The sequence below is a fragment of the Pyrgilauda ruficollis genome, unplaced genomic scaffold, assembly GCF_017590135.1.
Source record: "Pyrgilauda ruficollis isolate IOZ18807 unplaced genomic scaffold, ASM1759013v1 scaffold38, whole genome shotgun sequence".
NCBI classification, from domain to species: Eukaryota; Metazoa; Chordata; class Aves; order Passeriformes; family Passeridae; genus Pyrgilauda; species Pyrgilauda ruficollis.
Genome location: NW_024525267.1, coordinates 6,699,471 through 6,721,014, shown reverse-complemented (window position 1 = coordinate 6,721,014; position 21,544 = coordinate 6,699,471). Strand labels below are relative to the sequence as shown.

The following is a 21,544-nucleotide window of genomic DNA, read 5'->3' as shown; positions in this document are numbered from 1 at the left end:
GTACAAGCAGAAGGAGGGGTTTTTGAGTGAAGAGTAGACTGTGGTGCTTGGTGTTATTTGCAAGAGTCCACACCCCGTGTTCACCTCCTGCCTCACAATTCACCATTAATGACACTCTGCAAGGAAGTGTTCACAGTCAGGAGTGGCTCCAAGCCCTGGAGCCAAGTGGATGCTGCTCACTTCTCCCAACTTGTTCTGCAGATCTCCAGACACCCAGGTCTTCCTTGCATGGGAAATGTCAAGGTGTCCTTGTTTGAAAACTGGGCTCTCAATGTTTGCTGCCTCACTATACTCTCTACAGGTAGAGTATTCCCTTCATTCCCTTCTGTCCACCCCTGGAGAATGAAGACCCACTAAACACAGAACCAGATGAGTAATTTAGAATTACAACACCGAAAAACTTCACTGTGTTACCAAGACAATCCTAACACTGAAACACTACCTATAAATTGAGTCAGCATCATACACCATATGAACAAAACCAACTAATTTGGCGTGTAAGATGCAGGTAGAAACTATAGAAAATTATTGTATAGTGAAAGAAGTATTCCTAGACATTGCTATCTCACCCATAGCTGTAACAACATCTTGGCTTAGGATGTTTATATATATATATATATATATATAAAATAAATTTGCTCATATTAAATTAATAGAGTTGTATCTCTTTTTTTAAATGCAGTTTTAGAATCAAGTCTAAAATAAATTTGCTCATATTAAATTCATAGAGTTGTATCTCTTTTTTTAAAGGCAGTTTTAGAATCAAGAGGTCACCCTGACACTGAACAGCAATTTTAAAATTATGAGACTCATTTTTCATCTCTGTACACCAAGGGAAATCAGAATCAGCTCCCTCAGTATAATTTAAATTACCCTGAGTAAACAAATTGTGTACACAGAGGAGCATGGGAGACAGGTCTTTAGCTCTGAGAACTGGTAACTTGGATTATTCTGATGTTATCTGTGACTTTCAGAGAAAGCTATTTCAGATGGCCCAACAACGTACTGGAATTTCTTGTCTCATGGGCAGACAGTTCATGCTGTTCTTCCACTAGTGAGATTAACTTTCTCCCACTGGGAGAGCTGGGAACTTCTGTGGTTAGCTAAACACTAAGAACTCCTGGAATAAATCAGCCACATCTGCCTCCCTATCCCCTGGGCTTGACACTTAAAAGCTTTCAAGGGCTGTTGTATCGTGCTAAAAAAAGTCTTGATGGCACAGTGCAATAGTCCAGTTTAACAACATGTCACTCTTGTTGCAGGAAGGGAGTTCTAGCTGCTGATTTGCTATGTCTATAACAGCATTAGTACAGGAGCACGGAGCACACAACAGCAAGCACAATGAAGCTCGAAATACACCAGCGTGTACTTAGAGCTTGCACAGGGTTCACAATCCTATCAAGGAATTAGGAGGTTAGTATTTTAAGAGTGACTAATTCAGAGAAAGGATTAGGATCATCTGCTGCAACTATGAACAAGGAAAGGTGTTAGCATGCTGCTACAGAGGTAGAAATCAAAAACCAATTCATTTAAATAAAGAACTGGCCAACACTTATCATTTTTCTCTGAATGATTTGAAGCCTGTGGTCCAAAGGCAGAGGGAGTGCAAAGAGCACCTCCTGTTTGGAAAACTGACCACATTATCTTGCTTTAAATTTGTTTATCAGCATTAACAAGAAGTTAATAATAGCATCATCTCAAAAAAAGGCAAGAGAAGAGACTGTATATACCCTTTTAGCTTAATCACATTCTGATTTACATGCATATACAAGTGTGTAAAAAAAAATTCACTAAAATTAAAGGTGAAGCTGAATGTACTAAAACAATCCAAATCAAAACAAGCAGCAAATAACATTTTTAGCATGCAATAGAAATGAATACTGCAAGAGGGATAAATACTCAGCTATATGAAAATATATTAAAGGACACATACAGAATTCCAAGACCCCTTACAAAATCATCGAACTGCTGAAAATAGCATTCTTCTCAAGAGGATTAAGAAATCCAGCCAAAGAGATTCTTCTTGTCCTTTTGGCTACCAATCATTCCTAAAATCCTAAGCAAACACATCTGCTTTGCCACATCCATGGCAGGTCAAGGATGACAGGTGTAGACCTGAACTTAGACCAAAGGTTTCAGGAACAATCTCCCATTACCAATTACCATCCTAAAGTCTGAATTGTCCCCAGCTCTTAACTGAAGGCTGATTTCAATATGATAAATGCTGATATTTCAAGGGTCTATTGAGTGCTCAACTACAAGGAAATGTAGTCCCCACACCTCTGCCTCATGGGAACCCCAACTGTGAACCTGCCTTAGCTGTGGCAAAAGCCAGTGAAAATACACAGAAGTGTCAATCTCTTGGGGTAATCAACATGCAGTGTCCAGCTCTGTATTTATATTTTCAGGAACAACAAGGGAACAGCTTTCACAACACAGGGACATATATTTTTTGTTCTTCAGTTTCAGATGCCTTCAAACCTGCCACCTTGGACATCAGCTGTCACCAACATAATTATAAGCTCTCTGGGAGAAAACTTTGAATCTTACAAGTAAAACAGATCAGAATTTCTTGTAGCACTAGAAAGGCCTTAAATTCTATATTTTAAAGAAAAATATGGCTAATTGTCAAATGGCAACTGGTGGTTCAAAAAACAAACCACTGGAGAAAAAAAAAAGTAGCTATTTGCAGTATCCTCACAGACATAACCACAATACCATCTCACTGAGTATGAGAGGGCTCTGCTGTCTCCAAATCCACATGAAACCTCAACATCTGTGCTGCTCATTAATGCAGACTTTTGTACTCACCAAGGCAGCACCTCTACTACTGTGACACTAATCCTTGGCAACCATGTGCCGCCTGTAAGTCAGAAACAGGGAAAGAGGGGAGAAACATAAAGCAGGAGCACTTACAGGATGATGAGGAGGAATACTTGACACTGCTTGAACGAGTCCTGCTGAAAGGCTGCTTGGCAGAGGCAGCAGCTGCTGTTTTCCTGGCTGCAGCTCTCACCTCCGAAACGCCTGTCTTCCGATAGGACTCGGCGCTGCGGCCCGAAAACCCCGTCCTCGACTGCGCCGTCTCCGAGTCACTGGGCACTGTAAATGAACCTGCCCGTTTCCTGGGCATGGCCAGGATGTCCAGCCGGGAGAGCTTCTTTGTCTCTGCGGGCTGCTTGGTGCCCTGAGCAGTGGCATCCGAGTTGGAGGCTGTTTTGTCAGCATCCACGCATTCGTTGTCCGAAGCATCTCCCAGCCGGGCACGGCGTAGCTTTGAGGCCCTTGTGGGCCGTGGGGTGGATAAACTGTTGGACCGGGTGAGAACCTGCTGGATTTTCTGCACGTTTGAGGTCGTTTTGCTCTGGTCCTCCTTAGTGGCCTGAGTGAAAGGTTTCCTCCTGGGAACAGGCCGGGTTACCGAGTGCTCGTGGTCAGACACAACTGCATCTGGGACTGGCAGGTAGGGTGAATTTGAACTTCTCTCGTCATCTGTGAAGTCAAGTGACCCCCGAGTCCCAGCGCTCCGCTTCATCTGGAAGCGTTTGGCGGCCTCTGCTCGGCTGGGGTTGGGTGCCTCTGGTGCTTGTGTTTTCCGCTTCTCCGTCAGCCTGTCCCGAGCGCTGGGCTGCCCACACTGGTCCTGGATGGATGGTGTGGAGGAAGACTTCTCCTTCTGCAAGCTCACAACCGCTTTGCGTTTCGGGGCACTTGCTGGGACGTTTTTGCCACTCACCAAGCTGACTGTGCTGGCCGTGTCTACATCTGAGTCCCCTGACAAGGAGTCCTCCAGCTGACCAGCAGTTTCTGATGGCTCCAGCTGTTGGCTTTGACCAAGCAATTTGGCTTCCAGTGCTGCCAAGGCAGTTTCAGTGTCCTTAAGCAGAAGATGAGTGTCCTGACTAAAGTCCATACGAGTTGACCGAACAGCCTCTAAATCTTTAAGCAGAGGGTGACTTGAAATATGTGGGAGTTTATTCTGAGGAACACCACTGCTTGATTTATCTTTGGTAAAACTTTCTTGTCTAACAAAAGATGCCGTTTCCTTTCCTGACACGTTTTCTTGATCTTGAGGAAGACTCTGATGAACGGAAAGGACAACTTTTCCACCCGTGTTTATATAAGCACTGACATCTTTGACCGGTGGCTTTCCAGAAACTGGCGTGCCAGCACACTTGAAGGAAAACTCCGGATCCTTGCTGTCCTTGTCTGCTCGAGCATGGGACACACTCAGAGAGAGCTTGGAGGGAACCTCTGCATCATTGCTGTCATCACCAATGTAGAACGAAGTAGAAACTGGCTCACTCACAGCTCTCACGTGAGAGATCCGGGTGGCTCCTGGCTGCCGGCTCTCTGATCTATTGTCTTCCCTCATCTGCTCTAGCATTTTGCTGTTCTCTTTATATTTCTTGCCTTTTTCCGTGCTGAAGCCATCGTCAGATCTGCTGGCATCGCTGAGGCTATCCGGATCCAGGTCCTCCTGGATGAAGAGACGGCTGCTGGAATCTCCATAGGCTTCCACACAGTGGTCCTTCACGATGGTTCTCTTGGTAACCTCCGAATAGGATTCCTGGCACACCAGGACGGTGGGAGTGGGGCTGTCTGATTTATCACTTGGTGGGAGCTGGGGAAGAAGGCGCCTTGTTCTCGAGGGCACAGAGTTTTCTGGTTCCCCGGGTTTTGGCGGTACCCCACTTTCTGAAGAGAGTTAAGAAGAAAAGAATCAATTACTGTAAAATTGTGCCACTTATTTATTTGTTTAGGAGGAGATTGATCCTGCAAAGTGCAAGTCCACAAAAGCACTCACAAGATGTGCTTGCAACTAAGGTTTTATGTAATATGAACATCAGCAGGGCCTGGTTGGTGCCTGCTCCCTCAGGTTTATCAATACAGACATTAAACTTAATTCCTTTGTGGAATCACTCTGCTCAACACCTTCCCTTCTCAAGGCAGTATGTCAGATACATTCTCCCATAATATATCTGCACTGTGGAGTATAATGACATTGCTGGCATCTAGCATCAATCAGGCCACAGGAATGAGATGAAAAGCCATCAGACATCAGTGATGCAGTGTTTTAAGTGCCATTCTAAACAACACTGCCCATTTGACTAAATAGATTGTGTTTTTCACAGCACAAGTTCCCCTACACTCATAGCCCAGAGCAAAGTCCCAGAAGAAAGATCCTGTAATAATCAAGAGACTCTGAATTAGAGCTTGCTGCCCCAGTATGTGCGGGCTTATCAGCAGGGACACTAACACTCCATAGAAAGAGTGTTCCTGCTTCTCCCATGCTTCTGGCCAGGCCTCCATATCTGATAACACCTTTAAATACCAGGATAACTAGTTATTTGGCTATGGTAATGTTACAAGCACTCCAGGAGTTAGGTATCCTACACGGTGTGAAAACAGTAGCAATGATCTCTGAAACAAAGATTCCTTCTAATCTTTAGTGGATCTATCTATAGCTATTGATGGCAAGAAGGTATGACAAGTAATCCCAACCAAAAAAGTTGAAAATATTTGCAAAAGCCAACAAAGTGCTTTTCTCCTTTCCTCACACACCAAGAGGACCACAGAGTCTGTAAGGCATTTTCCAAGTTAGGAAGCTGGAGGATATCAGGCTCCCATCATTTCTCCCCCACCATATCTAGTTTTCTATGCTGATCTCCACTCTTTACAACTGCCACTCAACAGCAAATCCCAGAACAGCCTAAATTCTCAGCACAGCCAGACATAGGAAAAGCACACAAAAAATATGCAAGTCAGGAACTAACTCTAAGGCTATAAGAAAAGGTTTCGCATTTGGCATCATAAGACAGTCTAAGGAATCACAGCTTGGGGCTGGTTAACACCCAAAGCCCTTACAAGCTTTCTCCTTCCAAGGTTTCCCTTAGTCATGTCAAACCTTAACATTTAAGAACCTCCTGAATAACTCCAAAATGCAAACCAGAGGCTCTCTTGGTCTTCAGTCCACTGGGAACAATTCACTCCATGCTTCCCATCTCCAGCTACTGCAGCTAAAACAGAAAATAACTACACACAGATGCAGAGATGCCCTTAATTTCTGCTTTTCCTACCGTCCTGGTTTAGATTCAGATACCCTCAAAGCACAGTGTCAGATGAGACTTACCTGCAGCTCCATCACCCTGCCCAGAGACAGATCCAGAGTCAGAGTAACTGTCTGCAAGGCTTGCCCACCTTGACACCCACTTCTGACTCCCTTGAGATGCTGCAGACATCTACAACAAGGCAGGGAAGATGAGGTCAGAAACAGGGTTTGTAACAAAATCCTAGCCACAAAATCTCTCCTCTCATACTGACATCATTCAGTCTGTTCAAAATGGAAATCAAGCTACATATCACATTTACATCTAGACAGAAAACCCATCTACACCTCCACCATCCCAGGAAATCCACCTGGACTGCCCGTACCTGTGCTTCAGCCTGAGACCCATTCACAGCTTTTGAGGAAAATGCCTGGAGCAAGGGTGACTTCTGACTAGTGCCATTTTCACTGATTACATGCTGAGAACCAGAGTCATCTTTTTCACCTTTAATTATTGGTCTAAAGGTTGAAGAGATTCTGGAAAATTCAGGCGATTCAAGAACACCAAAAACCTGAAAAGATGTTTGCATGGGAATATTAAAATGCAAGGAAACAGAAAAACATTAGCCAAAATCTGTGAAAATCTGTGAAACATTAATCACACACAAACTATGATCCCAAGGGGCCAGAACACTTGCCAATGCTTCCATGCAAACCATGTAAATAATTTTCTTCTGTACTCCACAGTAGCAGCTTTAAATATACATAATCATAGAATTTCACTCACACCCACTTTTCCTCTCTCCCTCATTATTTAGGGGTATTGCCTTTAACAGTAGTAACTTTCACTGAAAAGGAGTCCCTTTCCAGCCCAGAGAAATTTAGGATGAGTGTTGGGAAAGCTATTTACCAGCTCATTCATGAAGATTTAGTCAGAGAAAATGGGAAAGCTCCATCCTCAGTGCCTTTCATAGACTGCAGCTGTGAGTGGGCTGAGCAAAGCAGCCCTGCACTGCCACAAGGAACTGGGACAGGATGCACCTCTGAGATGGGTGAGTGCTTGAGCTCGTTGCACAGATTGCCCCTGAAGATAAACAGGCCTTCTATGGGGCTGACCAAGACTCATGCCTCAGAAGGGCTTGTTCCTCTCACTTGACTGCAAGAAGTTCAGAGGAAGATACACGACAGAGGGTGCCTTGGCTATGCAGAGATGGCCATAAAGATCTCCACTCACTGCTGTTGAAAAAATGTGCTTGCAATGGTGGAGGAATAAAGAACAGAAACACCTCAGAACGTAAGTAAGGCCAGAATTAATTTTCTTTCTTCCTGGACAGAAGCACTGAGGTTCAGTTATCAGCTGTTTCACAAGTGGCACGTCGCACTGCACCAAGTCTATGGCACAGTCGGGCCACAAGCTGGCCAGTTTGTCTGCCAGAGGCACATGGCTGCCAAGACTACTCCCCAGAAATATTTGTATAGTTGTGGCATTTTCCCTCCTATTTCTCCACCAGAACAATTAGTCATCTATTGTCAGGACGAGGACCTTGCTGTGACCTAAATACCATGCCCTGAAAGCTTCCGATCACATTTCAAACAAGATGTAAGGAACCAATGTAACCAAAAACAAAAGAGAAGCTAGATCCAGGCTCATAAACACTGTATACAAAGCTCTAAAGCCAGGTTCAATTAAGGCTTCCTTTAAACCTTGCCATCCTCCTGACTACATTTCACTAAATCTTCATAACATCTTGCCAGTTTTGTTTTCATAATAGACCGCAGATGAGAGTTAAACTGAAAATCAGCCAAACTTTCGTTTGCCCTGCGGTTGGTTAGTTGGGTGGGTTCTTCTTAAACCTCCCTCATCTCTGGAGTTTAGTTTTTATGCAATCATTCACACCGCAAAATCCAAACAAGTACAGATCCATCTGGGATTGCCTCTGCCCTAGATCACACCCTTTGCTATCCCAACCAGCTGCTGCTTGCCCTGACAGCAAGCACTGCCTTTCTAATCAGGCATAGCCAAATACAGAAACATCTGCCACTAAGGCTTGTAAACACCAGCCCTTGGCATTTCCTGTGGCCTACCATGGGATGATGCATCAGTGATGGGCTGCAGCTCCCATCTTCACAGCAGCGGGCAGGAGGTGATGCAATGCCAAGGCAGAGGCTTGGGAGCAGTCCTAGAGAGCAGAGCTGCTCCCAGCCACAGCTGTCAGCAGGATCAGCCTGATCTTTATTCAGGTGTTGCCTTTCCTCTAAACAGATGGCAAACGCTCTCTTTCCCTTTTATTTCCAAATTCCATTTTTTAAGCAAGCAGCTCTTTGCTGTGGGCATATTTTGCCTTCTTTTACTCTGCGGTTTGTTTGTTTGTAATTTTGTTGTTTTGATGGGATTTTTTAAAGACAAGCGTCACAGTTTGTTGGGGCCTGTCCTTAGCAGACATCACCCAGGATCATTTTCCACCCCAAACTATAATGCCCAGCTGCACCCAATTGCATCCCTTCATGGCAAAAGTCAATTTAGGCCCTCCAAGCCTTCAGCCCTCAGCTCACTGGCCCAGCACAGAAAAGCAGCATTTACCTGATCTATCATTTTTCGCGCTTCCTCCACTTCTTTGTCCTGCGACTCTGTCTCAATGGTGTACGTGCCTGTCTCGCTTACGCTGTCCTCCTCATCATTCCTCCTGCCCTGGGCAGACTTCACCTCTGCAGGTGGAGCAGAGGCAGGCTCTGGTTCTGAGGATATAACCACGCGTGGAGCTACCGGCATGGGCACAGGGGCTGGTTTCTCGGCGTTTGGCTTCCCAGACTGAGCAGTCTCACGCAAGTACTCAGCCATAAAATCCTGAGCCATTTTCGACTTCCTCCCAACACTCCCATAACTTTTGACTCTGGGAGCAGAGGACGAAGAGTTGATCCGATCCTCCGTCTTGTCCCTCTTGAAGGAGCTCGTTCTTTGGGTCCCACAGGAGCTGTTGGTGGCTTTGCCCGCCTGGGCTGCGAGGTGGGATGGTGGCACTGAATTTCCCGGCTTCTCCGCCGGCAACGCGTTCTTGCGCTTTTCAACCTTGCTCTTCAGCCCCGGATCCGTGTCGCTCTGGGACGAGTGAGCGCTGTGCGTGAAGGACTGGGAGCGCTTCTTCCGCGGCGTGTCCTCGAAGAACTCGATGACGAAGGCCTGCTTGTTGTGCAGCATCTCGTGGGGGTCACGCCTCATCTGGCGCTGCAGCCTCGTCTGCTCTGCCGGACGTTCTCCGCCCGTCGTCGTCGTCTCCTTCTCCGCCTTGGGGTCTTCGGTGTCACTCTGTGTCCCGTCCTCGTGCCTGTTGCCTGGAAACAAGGCATGTAGATTTGACCTTCATACTCTCAGTTGTTGTGGGCCTGTCATTACCTCCCAGTCAAAATTTGTAATTTCAGTTTCAAGAAAAGCATTCTGTAAGATTAAAAAACTCCAAAGACATCTGTGTGGTACCAAGACTACACCCCATCACAAGAAATAAAGAGAAGGCAGCTCTCTCCTGACCCCACTTTTCACCACTGGTTGGCTACCAAGTTAATTATTCATTTTAAAAGAATTCAAGAAGTACTTTCAACCTCATGGATTTCTGATTTTTTCTGATTCTGATGGGGATTGGTTTACATACCTGATGTTTTGTTTCTTTACTTTTTCAATTAAAATAAAAAACATGAGATTATTTTGCCATTCTATCCAATTACTGTAGCCCAAGACGACCTCACTAGGTTTTCTCTTTTACAGAGCAGAAATATCTCTGCAGGATCAGGAAGTAAAACCCTCACACCGCATACCATGAAACCAAATCCCCATGATGAAAGATCAGATCACGGCATTACAAGTACATGCATCCCTGAGCACCCATGTCACCCACCTCTACAAGGGAGAATAAACCAGAGACTAACAGAAAAGTGGATTTGCAGGATTCTTTACTCTTCCTGGAGATTTAAGAATCACACGACACCCCCATGAGTTACACCATCCTATCACCAGCCAAGCAAAGGTTAAATCATTATTAAGAGCTCACTAAGCTTAAACTAAGTTTATAAATATTTTCACTTACGTTAGCAACAACCATCTTTACAACTGTCTCTATGTTTCAGTGCCTGCCTGCCTCTCAGCACCTTAGCTCAGGGCTCTCAAAGTAAGTTGAAGTAAAACAAAAAGTCAAAACTGAAACAAAAATTTAAAAGTAAAACAAAAAACAAACCTTTTTTTGGAGAAGGAAACGGGTGTGAAGGCACACAACACGATTCAGTCAACGACCAGGAACCTGTCATCGGGAGAACGGGGAAAGAGGTCTCTGCGCTCTAGACTGTAATATGTAGCAAGATATACTGGCTAAAACACCACGTGTTTGAAGGAAAACTGCTCAAACCAACTTGGCAAGTTCTCCAGACTCATGGGTGAAGACCATTTATTACATCAAGTTAACTGTGAAAGATTAGAATTTAATGCAAGGTCCATTCAACCCAGGAGTCAATTCTATGAAGAGTTTGCTAATACACTCATGAAGAAAGCCAGCAAACTTTGCATTGTGCCCTGAGGGCTGATAAGCTTCACCCTTGGAAGGGAAAGTTCTTAAATTAAAGGTCTTAACTAAGAGCTCTGATGAATGCAAAACGGTGAGGACACAAGGAAAACATGCACCATGCTCACAGATGCCCCAGCAGAACATCATGCACATCCCCTCAAGCTGCTAAGACCTGAACACCCTGTAGTTTTGATACTGGGCTTTACATTCACCACATTGTTGCTGGAAGTGAACAAGTGTTACTCAGATAGTCCCAATGGAGAGCATTTCTGATTTTGGAGACCCAAACCTGGTAGGCAGCCAGCAGCAGCCTCCAAGACATCTTCAACATTAGCCCTGCCAGAAGAACATGTTGCACAGCTATCGCAGATAAATGACACCTGCCAAAGCAGAGGCAGATCAAATCCTGAGGCCTTCAACACTCTATGTTTTAATCAAATGTCCAGCGTTGATTTCTTGATATGCAAATTACGCCCTGAACTACCTCAGCTTCTTTCCATGCCTTATGGACTGTAAAGAGGCAAATGCAGCCAGTCTCTAGTGCTCCTGTGCATCACAACAGCAACAGCTGCTCAACTCTCTAGTTTTCTCCAAGAGAAAAGAGCAAAACCACTGAAGTACATTTCTATCCCTGAGAATGTTCTCCAGTAAGCCAATAAAATCCAGTATGACAATAACATAAAAAAATCCCAGCACAAACCCTTTCATCACACAGTCACAGTACACTGACAATAAGATCCTAAATAACTAAACAGGGCACCTCAACGTTGCCCCTTATTGGGAAGGACTAGAACCAAGCAATGGCCAACAAAGTAGTTCAATTTCCATGCCATGCGAAACCCTATGGCTGAATATAAGACCTTTATGATCCTACAGGGTTCTCAAAAATATGTACCCAAATCAGCAATTTGGAGGTGTAATACCTAAACCTCTTCATATTATGACAAGTTTTGAGGGTTTTTTTCAAGAAGGTCAAAGCAAATATTCCTTAAGAGAAAAGAGGGTATATCTCTTATTTAAGTAGGACCTCAAGCACAAGTCGGCCTGGTAACCTTCAATTTGACTTCATCAGCTCAAGCTGCAGTTCAAAACAATAGCTTTTGCAGAGGCAAGGCAGTGAGAATGCAGGAATCACTGGTCTTCTCTGAGCTGTTCAGTGGATGGCCCAAGAGAGACACCCAAGCAACCACAAATCTTGCAGAACATATTCCAAGTTGCATCAGAATCACGTAAGTCCCACCAGCTGCTCTAAGAACTGCGCTCCAAACTTCACTTCAGACCTTTGAAAATCCCCAAAGAATTCCTCACAAATGACACACTTAACAAGACACAGGTTCACTAAATCTGATGTTTCTGAACAGAGCAGGATTTCAGAAAAGCTTTCGGTTGGAAGAAACCTTTCCCTACAAGCACAACAATTTCCTCTACTAGAGATCGTGTGTATCTCAACTCTACCAGTATTGTCTCTGTCAGCAATTTCTGTCATCCAACCAACTTCCTCTGGTATTACCAGATGATCACACTTAGACTTAAGACAGCAGGATGATCATGCTTAGACTCCTCTGGTCAGTTAGAAAGAAAAGCCATTCTATCAGCTAGGAGAAGCCAAGAGAACCAAATTCACTGAAGTATCTGTGTTTATCAGCCTGCCTGACCATATGGAAATTATTTTAGACGTTTAAAAATCAAAATCTTTTTTTCAACCAATTACTGCTGAGCTGGCATTATAGATGCAGAGGAGTCACATTAGTGTCCCCAAGCCAACATTACACATGACTTCAGGGCCAGGTGAAGAGCATGCTAGCTGCATTCAAAATATCAACAGTCATTAAAGTAATATTCATCATTGGAGCAGAGATAATTAAGTCCAGTTCTCCTTGACAGGAGAAGGGTTTTCATATTTTATTATGAAAGGCTGCATTTTGCATGGCCAACAGAGAGCTATGTCCACATGACAAGTCACTCACCTTTAAGCGTCCTTACATGAACTGGAAGGTCACTCTTGGTACTGTAAACATCATCTCCTGCAGACTGCCTTCTCATCAGGCTCGGGTCATTCTGGACAAGCCAGTCAGCCACTTTGCTCTCCGCTGACATCACTTCTGTATGAGCTGGTTCCTTACTGTAGGGTCTTCTCTGTCTGAGTGAAAATTTTGTTACATGGTCTTTTATCTTTATTTTACCAGGGGTACCATCATCAAATTCAATGGTGAAAGAGGCATGACTTTGTACCACAGGGGCTACCACAGCATCAACATCTTTTGTTGGGATCTCATGGACTTGTGTTTCTGGAGATTTGGATGGCTGCTGAAATTCTTTAGTTGGAATCTCAAAATAACTTGGCTCTCTCCGGAAAGCAAACACAGATTGTTCTTGGGCATCTCTATAAGTAGAAATATTCCCATTCAGCTCCTCTTCATGTTGGGTTATCTCTTTTGATCTCTCTACAAAAGTGGAAAAAAAAGGATAAAATAACATTTTTTCATTACTACTTAATTCACTTGTTTCAACTTCTTGGAAGGGCTACTAATCACAACCCCCTGTGCTAGAGAATAGATATGCTGTGTGTGCATTGAAATAAAACACTTTGTGCAGTAGAGCACGTGGAAACATCAGGTTTACTGCACAAGTGAAAACAAGATGCCTCATCCATACACACAGATTGACAACAAGAGGAGTGTTAAGACCAAATGGCTCCCAAGGATGATGAGGTGAGAAACAGATACAGCTACACAACTAACCCTAAAACAAACTTAGTGATTTACTCCACAACTGCTGTTTCTAATGGTCAAATATTTTAGCGAAAACATTTTAATTTCCCTTATTCCAGTTTCAGCAGCAGCAACCTACACACAGGAACGAGCAGATACAAGCACAAAAAAGAAGGAGCAATTACAAGTCTTGAAATAGGATGGCTTCAAACAGTAAATATCAAAAGTGTTCCAAAATTTTGTGTCCTCTATCTTCTCCCACCCCATGTCCCCTCCATTACCTGAGTAATGTTCTTCTTGCCTTCTCTCTTCCTTGTTATTTGCATCATCTTCCCCCCACCAGGAGGGCTGCCCATAGAGAGGGGTGCGGTAAGTATTCGTTTCTAGGAAGAGGATAAGCAAATACTTTAACACAGAAAATACTAATTTACCAGGTTCAACTGCACAGCAAAAAGGGAAAAACAGCAGGGCCAGATGAGACCATGAACCTGTCACACCACAGCTATAACAACAGCAAATTATACATAATAATATGTTCAGGCTTTTCTTTGTTTCGCCCTTTTTTCCTTTTTACATTCTATTGCAAGATACTAACTCCACCTCCTTTCATTGTCTTCCATAGCTGTGTTTCCCAGATACTGGCTTTTGTCCCTTTCTTGCCTTACTATACGCACAAAGTGGAAGATTTTTGGCAGGATACAAAACACTAACCACAAAACTGTCTTCAACTCACCTGCTATTCAGGTGAAAATCTTTTTTCCTCACCTTAACTGGGAAGACTCTAGCTCTACCCTTTTTTGTCCCACCATGTGCTTGGATGTGTCCAGGCTAGGGATTTTTGGCACTATTTACCACTCCCACTGTGACACTGATTCCACAACAGGAAATTCCCAAAGCATTACAAACTTAGGAAAAATAGTAAAACCACCTCCTTACACTTTCATAAAGAAGCAGTAAACTCTTGCTCTCTAAAGCTTATTTGTAGTAAACCAAATTAGTTGCACAGTCGTTGTAGGCCAGAGTTTTTCTCATGGAGAATTTCCTCTAGAAGAGTCAGCCTTACATTATTTCTCTGTTCAGTGAGCATTCACTGCAAGATCAGGGCTTCACTGCAACAACTGGCAGGCACTCAGTGGAGTGATCCACTGTTCCTCGTTTTGTATCCCGCAAAACAAGGTTGTGTTTTCACAGTGCCTTGGGCTGCTGCTGTTTATGCAACAAACAAAAACAATACACCCAGTTTGCCTGTGGTACAGTTAATACTACCGTTTTTTCATAGTTCAAGAGAAGCAAATAAAGTAGCTTTTGTCCTTTCATCTAGAGGTGATAGAAACACCAGGATAGGTCAGGGGCTGAGGTTAAGATCCAGCTTTGTTAGGCTGTTTTTGCCTCTGCTCATAGCAGCCATAGCTGGCCATGTCTTGACACCCTGGCTCCAGCTCCAGAGCCATAGCTGGGCTTCTACTGCCAGCTGCTGCTCAGCTTGTGGTTTTCAAGCCACACTCTGCTCTGTGCAAAGCAGCTCTCAAACAGCCCTGCAATTTTGCATTCCCTGCTTTAGTAGGGACATGACAGAAAGCAGTTGTTAGCATAAGGGAAGCCAGGAGAGGAAGGGGAATTAAATAACTCAAATTAAAAAAGCAACCTGATTTTATGCTGTTGTTTCTAAAGCTACACAGACCCAGTGGCCACTACTTCAGATATTTTTGTTCTAGAATCATTCCAGATATGTAAGCTGACAGTCCACAGGCAAAAATTTTGCCTTACAGATGCAGCCACAGGCCCTTTTCTAGAGATCTTCTTCGTGTTTCAAAGATAACCACACAGCATCCCTTCTCACTGAGGATCAAAAGAGGTTGAAAGTATTACTTTCCTCCCTGCCTAGAGTGCATGGAAGATAAACCATGTTCCTATTATGTGGGCGGCCTTTGAAAGTTCAAAGGAGGAAGCAGTTCTCACCATGATAAATTGGAATTGCCAAGCAATAAGTTTCATAACTGATGGGTAAACCACTCATGGGAGAGGGGGAAAAAATAATAAAAAAACCTATTCACAAGGTTGTCAGTGAACCCTCCTCCAGTGCAGGGTTTGGTTCTCCTAGGCTGAGAGCTTCTGTCACACAGCCTAGCAGAAACCTACCATCCTCTTTTCATGCTATAACTTGCCCACCAGACCCCACCCCACCCACGCAGGATCTGCTCCACCAGCATCAGGCACTTTGGGCACACCATGGATTATTACCCTCTGGCTTGCAGTACAGATCTTAAGGCTGATGGCCAGGAGGCAGCTATCTGGGGGAAGCCAGGGGAAGGAGATCAACACTTTAACACAAATCCATTAGCAAGAGCCACTGATGTCTGAGGTAATTTGTGCCTAAAGGGATCAACTATCCTATAGATGAAATGCAAAGACCACCTGCACTCCACTGTTGCACAAGCAGCACCTTTCCCAAGGAAGGGTGCTGTCACTGCTTGCATCTTTTGCAAGGAATTGCAGCTCATTAACAGCTCATTTCTCCAGCACATCCCAGCCCCAAAGGGATCCCAAAGGCCCCCTAGTCTAGAAGATGCCAGTGATCTATTCCAAGGCAATTTTGTGTCCAGAGGGGCAGAAGAGAGCTAAGAGAGCTCACACCCATCCTGCAGGACAGAAGTCTTCCCAGAAACTGCTCAAAGATCTGTGTCCCATCTGAGTACTAACACAGGAGCTTCACCCTTTGTTGGCCAGGAGCTTTCCTACTACAGGGAAAAGGCAGCCAGGGGAGTAAGTCAGACTTTTGGTCAGTCCTCCTCTGTGATGAGGAACTTTGGGATTACAACTGAAGCTGAAGGAGGAAAAGAAAGGATTTATAAAGAATTATGATCCAGCTCTGCTGTCTCAAATTTCCCTGGCCCCTAATAGGCACTTGGAAATTACCCTAACTGCCCCTATGACAAAAGCTAACACACAGTCAAAACCCCAGGGCAGGTCTAGGAACACCTAAAAAGAGTGCACCAGAGTGCAAAAATCTAGGCCATCTGGTGGAAGACACTGCACTGCACTCACTGCACAGCAGCAGAAGGTTCCTCACGCCCCATGACACAGAGCTCACGTGGCCCCAACCTGCAATGCCTGTTACAGCATCTGTGACAAAGCTGCACATTTGTGTGTGCGGCGTTTCATTCCTTTCCTCTCCCAACCTCCACAATGAATGGGAACTTCATTTTAAAACTGCAAAAAGCACAGGTGGAAAGCTGAGGAGTCAGTATCTTGCTATTCAGGGACAGTTTCAGCATTTTGAAGAGCAATTAATGTTTCCACTGAGCATTCATATTAATTTGCATTTTGAGCAACATTGTCAAGTGACACAGTCACCGTCATTCCTGGCTGCTGCTGAAAGCAGACAGATCCTGAAACAGAGTAAAATTTCTGACTTCAGAAGAGTGTTGTGGTTTAACCCCAGCCAGCAGCCGAGCTCCACACAGCCACTCACCTGCTCCCCCACCAGTGGGATCGGGGAAAGAATCAGAAGGGTAGAAGGCAGAATACTCAGGGGTTGAGATATAGAGAGTTTAGTAAGAAAAACAAAGCCGTGCACAGAAGAAAAGCCAAAAAAGGAACTCATTCACCACTTCCCATGGGCAGGCAGGTGTTCAACCATCTCCAGGAAATCAGGGCTCCATTATATTAATTTGCATTTTGAGCAACATTGTCAAGTGACACAGTCACCGTCATTCCTGGCTGCTGCTGAAAGCAGACAGATCCTGAAACAGAGTAAAATTTCTGACTTCAGAAGAGTGTTGTGGTTTAACCCCAGCCAGCAGCCGAGCTCCACACAGCCACTCACCTGCTCCCCCACCAGTGGGATCGGGGAAAGAATCAGAAGGGTAGAAGGCAGAATACTCAGGGGTTGAGATATAGAGAGTTTAGTAAGAAAAACAAAGCCATGCACAGAAGAAAAGCCAAAAAAGGAACTCATTCACCACTTCCCATGGGCAGGCAGGTGTTCAACCATCTCCAGGAAATCAGGGCTCCATTACACGTAACAGTGACTTGGGAAGACAAACATTCCCTCCAAACACTCCCTCCCACTTCCTCCTTCTTCCCCCTATATTATATACTGAGCATGTGATATGGTCTGGAATATCCCTGTGGTCAGTTTGGGTCACCTGTCCTGGCTGTGTCTCCTCCCAAGCAGTCCCAATCTCCTCACCAGCGTGGCAGGACAGAGAGCAGAAAAGGCCTTGGCTCTGTCTAAGCCCTGCTCAGCAATAACAAAAACATCTCTGTATTAACAACTCAGTGCTCTGCAAAAATCCCAAACACAGCTCCATACCAGCCACTGGGAAGAAAATTAACTCTACCCCAGCCAAAACCAGCACAAAGAGCTACATGAATTTGCTGCCCTGCTCATGTCAGAAGCTTCTGTCCCTTCTAATTTGCCAGCACAACTGACACCTCTCCCAGCTCCAGCTCTAACACAACAATATTGTAGAAAAAGGGGGGTGGGGGGCAGGGGGGAGGAAGCACAACGGGAAGGCAGCTAAAACAGATGGCTGTGACAGAAGTGGGCCAGGGAGCAGCTACACATGCAGCTGTGCCAGAGGGCTCTGCTCTTCACCAGCTGGGATCCATTTTGGGTAGCAACCTCAACCTGGACCTGCAGCATGTTTGCCTGTGTCCTGAGACATGCAAAGCACCCTGAAGCCACCTCCTGTCTGTTCTGTTTTAGTGTAAGATGGATGCTCTTGCAAGAGCAGAGAAACTCGGGGCTTGCTCAAGTAAGTCAGCAGTGAAGGGAGGAACACCAATGAAAATGAACTGCTCAGTCATTTTAATGACATGAGACTTCCTCCAACTGATGGCAGCTCGTTACCACCTCTCTCCACTCCGTGCCAGGCTGCCCAGATGGTGCCAATTCATTTAGACATATTTCTTGGCTCATCAATTCAGGCAGGCAGCCCGAAAAGCATCCTTTTAGATAACCGAATTGAGGTCAGCACAAGCATTCAGCCAGATAAATACTGAGCTACCAGTGATGGTGTAATACAGGGAAGACCACTGACACACACGTGTTCTGCTCCTGGATTTCAGTCTTTGGGGCAGTCACTCAAAAGGAAAAATGATGGCTGTTTTAGCACAGAACAAGGGAAGTCCATTTGCCTAACAGTCTGAAAAAATGTGGCCTGTTGAATTAATACAGAACTATTGATCATCTGAAGGAGAGGCACCAAAAGACAGAATGAGATGTGTCAATACAAAGGGTGTATTTATGGAGAAGTGAATCACACAGAACACAAGGCCACAACCAGAAATACACACTGGGTGATGAAAGGCAAAGGAGAAAGACTGTGTTAAAGCTGCTTTCCATCGTCAAGCAGGAAGAAGAGCTTTCAAGACAAGCACACAGCTCCCACTACACAGAGGGGCCTGATTTCCCTTGAAGGTGTCCCCTGTGGTCAGGACAGGACTGAGCACTGTGCTTTGCCCAAATCTTCACAAAGATTCACACAGTCATGAGAGAGAGACAGGCAGCAACAGCAAATTTCTTTGCTCACAGAAGCACACACAGCTCTGAAGCTCACTCCTTCAAGTCATAACAAAAGCATGAGAAATCCAGCTTCCTTTAAGTCACACTGTTTTTGATTCATTATTAATAACAATAACGTCCATCTCTAGAAGATGCAGAGTAGGTTTCTTACAGCAGAGATCTTGGGGAAAAAAACGATGATCTAGCTACAACATTTTAAAATTAATTCCTTACATCTCTGCTTTTTAACTCCTCTTCAAAATAGAGAATTCAGACCTAGCAGGAATAATCATAAAGCAGTTCTCTGATTCTTTGCCACACAATTTATTTCCTATGTTCATGGTTAATCTAGGCCCTGGTCTTTTGTACCTGCTGTGGACATACATGGATCCCAGGGACTTTCAAATCAGGCTGATGATCACAAATGTATCAATTACATGGACAAACCTTAAGCATGCTGCAGTTACCACCACTATAGTTCAGGCAAAAAAGCAGATATAACACCACTCCCTTAAATTAAAGGCTAGGGCAGTGTTGTGTGTCTAAATAGCTATTGCCATGATCTCATGGGGAAAGCAGCCAAAGACCATGGAAACCACTTCACAACTGGGCACAGCTCCCACTGCCTCTATCCATGCTGTCTGCTGACCTCAGCCCTGGACATCAGCAAGACTTTCAAGTTGTCCACTCTGCTGAGAGGACTTAAATAATGACATGGACGCTGACCTGGTGAGCAAACCTATTTCACAGATCCTGGGAGAAGCTCCTGCAATTGGTCCTACTCCTGCAAGTGATGATGCCCATTTCCCTGCAAGCAGCCTCCACCCCTGGAAACTCAGGCCTGCAGCAGTTATTCAGAGGTTAGTCACCAGATTCAGGATTACCCAGTCCCATCAGGCTGTGGCAGCTTTGAAAAACCAAAAAATTAAGATCAGCCTGAGAATTTAACTATGTGCTGAGAACAGAAGACCACAAAGCAGCTTATCTCATCAAGTACCTCAACTCAGGTAGCAACAGATGGGAATAGGGATTGTGACTGTCTTGAAATCTACTCAGTTCAAGGCTCTACCTGGCTTCCTGATCACTTAAGGATTTAGCCATGAGAGCTAATAGCTATTTTTAGCATTAACTAGCTGAACTGTGGACACTTTTATTCGTATCCATCTCCAAGCTACAGGATTAACCAAGCTCCTTGCTTCAAACATTTCACAGACTGATGATTTATTGCTTACAAGCAACATACACCCAAAAGCTGCAAATTCAACAGCATAAAGACTAAACTGACTGTTTCCCATTCACTTCCCTGGATCTCTTTATCCTCAGCCCCTCACCTCCTCCCATTTCTAAGCAGCTCTAATTGTTCGCATTGTTTTGTTAAACCTCTTCCCTGAAAGCTTGCATTCCCTCTGCCTCTCTTCCACCCCGGCCCTGGGAACCGATCCTTCTAAAGGCTTTTGTCAGCCCAGACCTTGCTTTAATTAGGCAATGCAAATTCCTAAATACCTACAGGCTTAGCAAAACAGCTCTTTCCCTAAAGCCTCTTTCTGCTGCCACTAAGCAAGCCCACTCCCCTTAAGAACACTACACTCTTCTTTTCACTAATCATTTCAAATTGCTGCCACTCCTCCCAGCAGCAGAGGAGAAACAGTGCATGTGTGCAGCTGAGGACAAGGTGAATTAGTCACCTCGCAGATGAGAAAGGGATCCACTGATCATTCTGCTCACGTGACAGATGCTTTTGGGAGAGCTAGGGACTGATTTAATGCTCAGGCTCTTGTTTCCACAGGCTTCAGTCCAATCCAGCAAAATACTTGAAACAAGAAGTCCTGATTTCCTCTATAGTTCAGTGGGGTTAGCAGCACTTTACAGATTTTTTTAGCTCTGCCCATCAGTCCCACTGCATGTGACACACTTCAGTGCTGGTCCCCAGTAAGAACACAGAGCCCGTTTTGCCTCAGCCCTCTGGTCTGTGCCCACTGAAGATGACAGAAACATAATGCAGGTCTGCGAATCACAGGCCAGAGAAACGGGTCACCTTGCTGAAGAGTCACCCAACGTCCTGGCTTTGAAGGTGCTCCAAATATCCACTGCTTATGCTATGTAGGTTAAAATCAATGAGAGTGTATTTTGGAAGGTGGCAAGAATAAAAACTGAGTGTTCATGGAACCAGGCAGTAGCAAGCACAAAGTGGTTCCAGTAACTGGCAAAGCTTTCCAAGAACTTCCTGTCCCTTGGAAGGCAGTGGAAAGCTCTTCCCCCAGTGGGGTTCACCTCTTCTCACCCTCCCCCAGTGTCACACTGAATCATCCACAATTCCATCCCTTTACCTTCACACTCGTCAGGCTCAGTCCCAAACACAGACACAGCCAAAGCAACACGAAGAAAAGTTTTCTAGTGAAAAAAATGGAAGTCAGGCACAGAGGTGCATGTGCTTCCCCACACAGCTGCAGACAGCAAGGAGACCAGGGAGGAACATTTCACTGTTTTAGTGCACTGTGCCAGCTTAGGGGGATTTTCATCAGGACAATACATGGGAGATTATGGTCAATCAACCCACTCCAATTAGTTATCACGAAGCCTTAACAGATTTACCCAAAGTTGTATGCTTTTCTAGAAAACTGCCATACTTGTCACTAGGCGAACTCACCCAAGATGTTTACCTCACTCTTTTACTTGCCATCCCCTTCCCTCCATTCTGCTCCCTGATTCTTCCTCCAACAGAGAGTGG

General features: G+C 44.8%; 1 protein-coding gene across 4 annotated transcripts in view; it reads right to left on the bottom strand.

Moving 5' to 3' along the window:
• The window catches only part of CEP170B (centrosomal protein 170B), a 58,612-nt gene that overhangs the window by 15,610 nt on the left and 21,458 nt on the right, over nucleotides 1–21,544 (bottom strand). For 3 of the 4 annotated variants that reach the window (XM_041476343.1, XM_041476345.1, XM_041476346.1), the window contains exons 7-12: nucleotides 13,589–13,690; nucleotides 12,564–13,040; nucleotides 8,631–9,379; nucleotides 6,436–6,621; nucleotides 6,134–6,242; nucleotides 2,917–4,698 (exon numbers count right to left, since the gene is read on the bottom strand). In XM_041476343.1, coding sequence (XP_041332277.1) covers nucleotides 2,917–4,698; nucleotides 6,134–6,242; nucleotides 6,436–6,621; nucleotides 8,631–9,379; nucleotides 12,564–13,040; nucleotides 13,589–13,690 — 3,405 coding nt within the window. Of the gene's footprint in view, nucleotides 1–2,916; nucleotides 4,699–6,133; nucleotides 6,243–6,435; nucleotides 6,622–8,630; nucleotides 9,380–10,272; nucleotides 10,336–12,563; nucleotides 13,041–13,588; nucleotides 13,691–21,544 lie in introns of all 4 variants that reach the window. The other variant, XM_041476344.1, reaches the window with a different exon arrangement.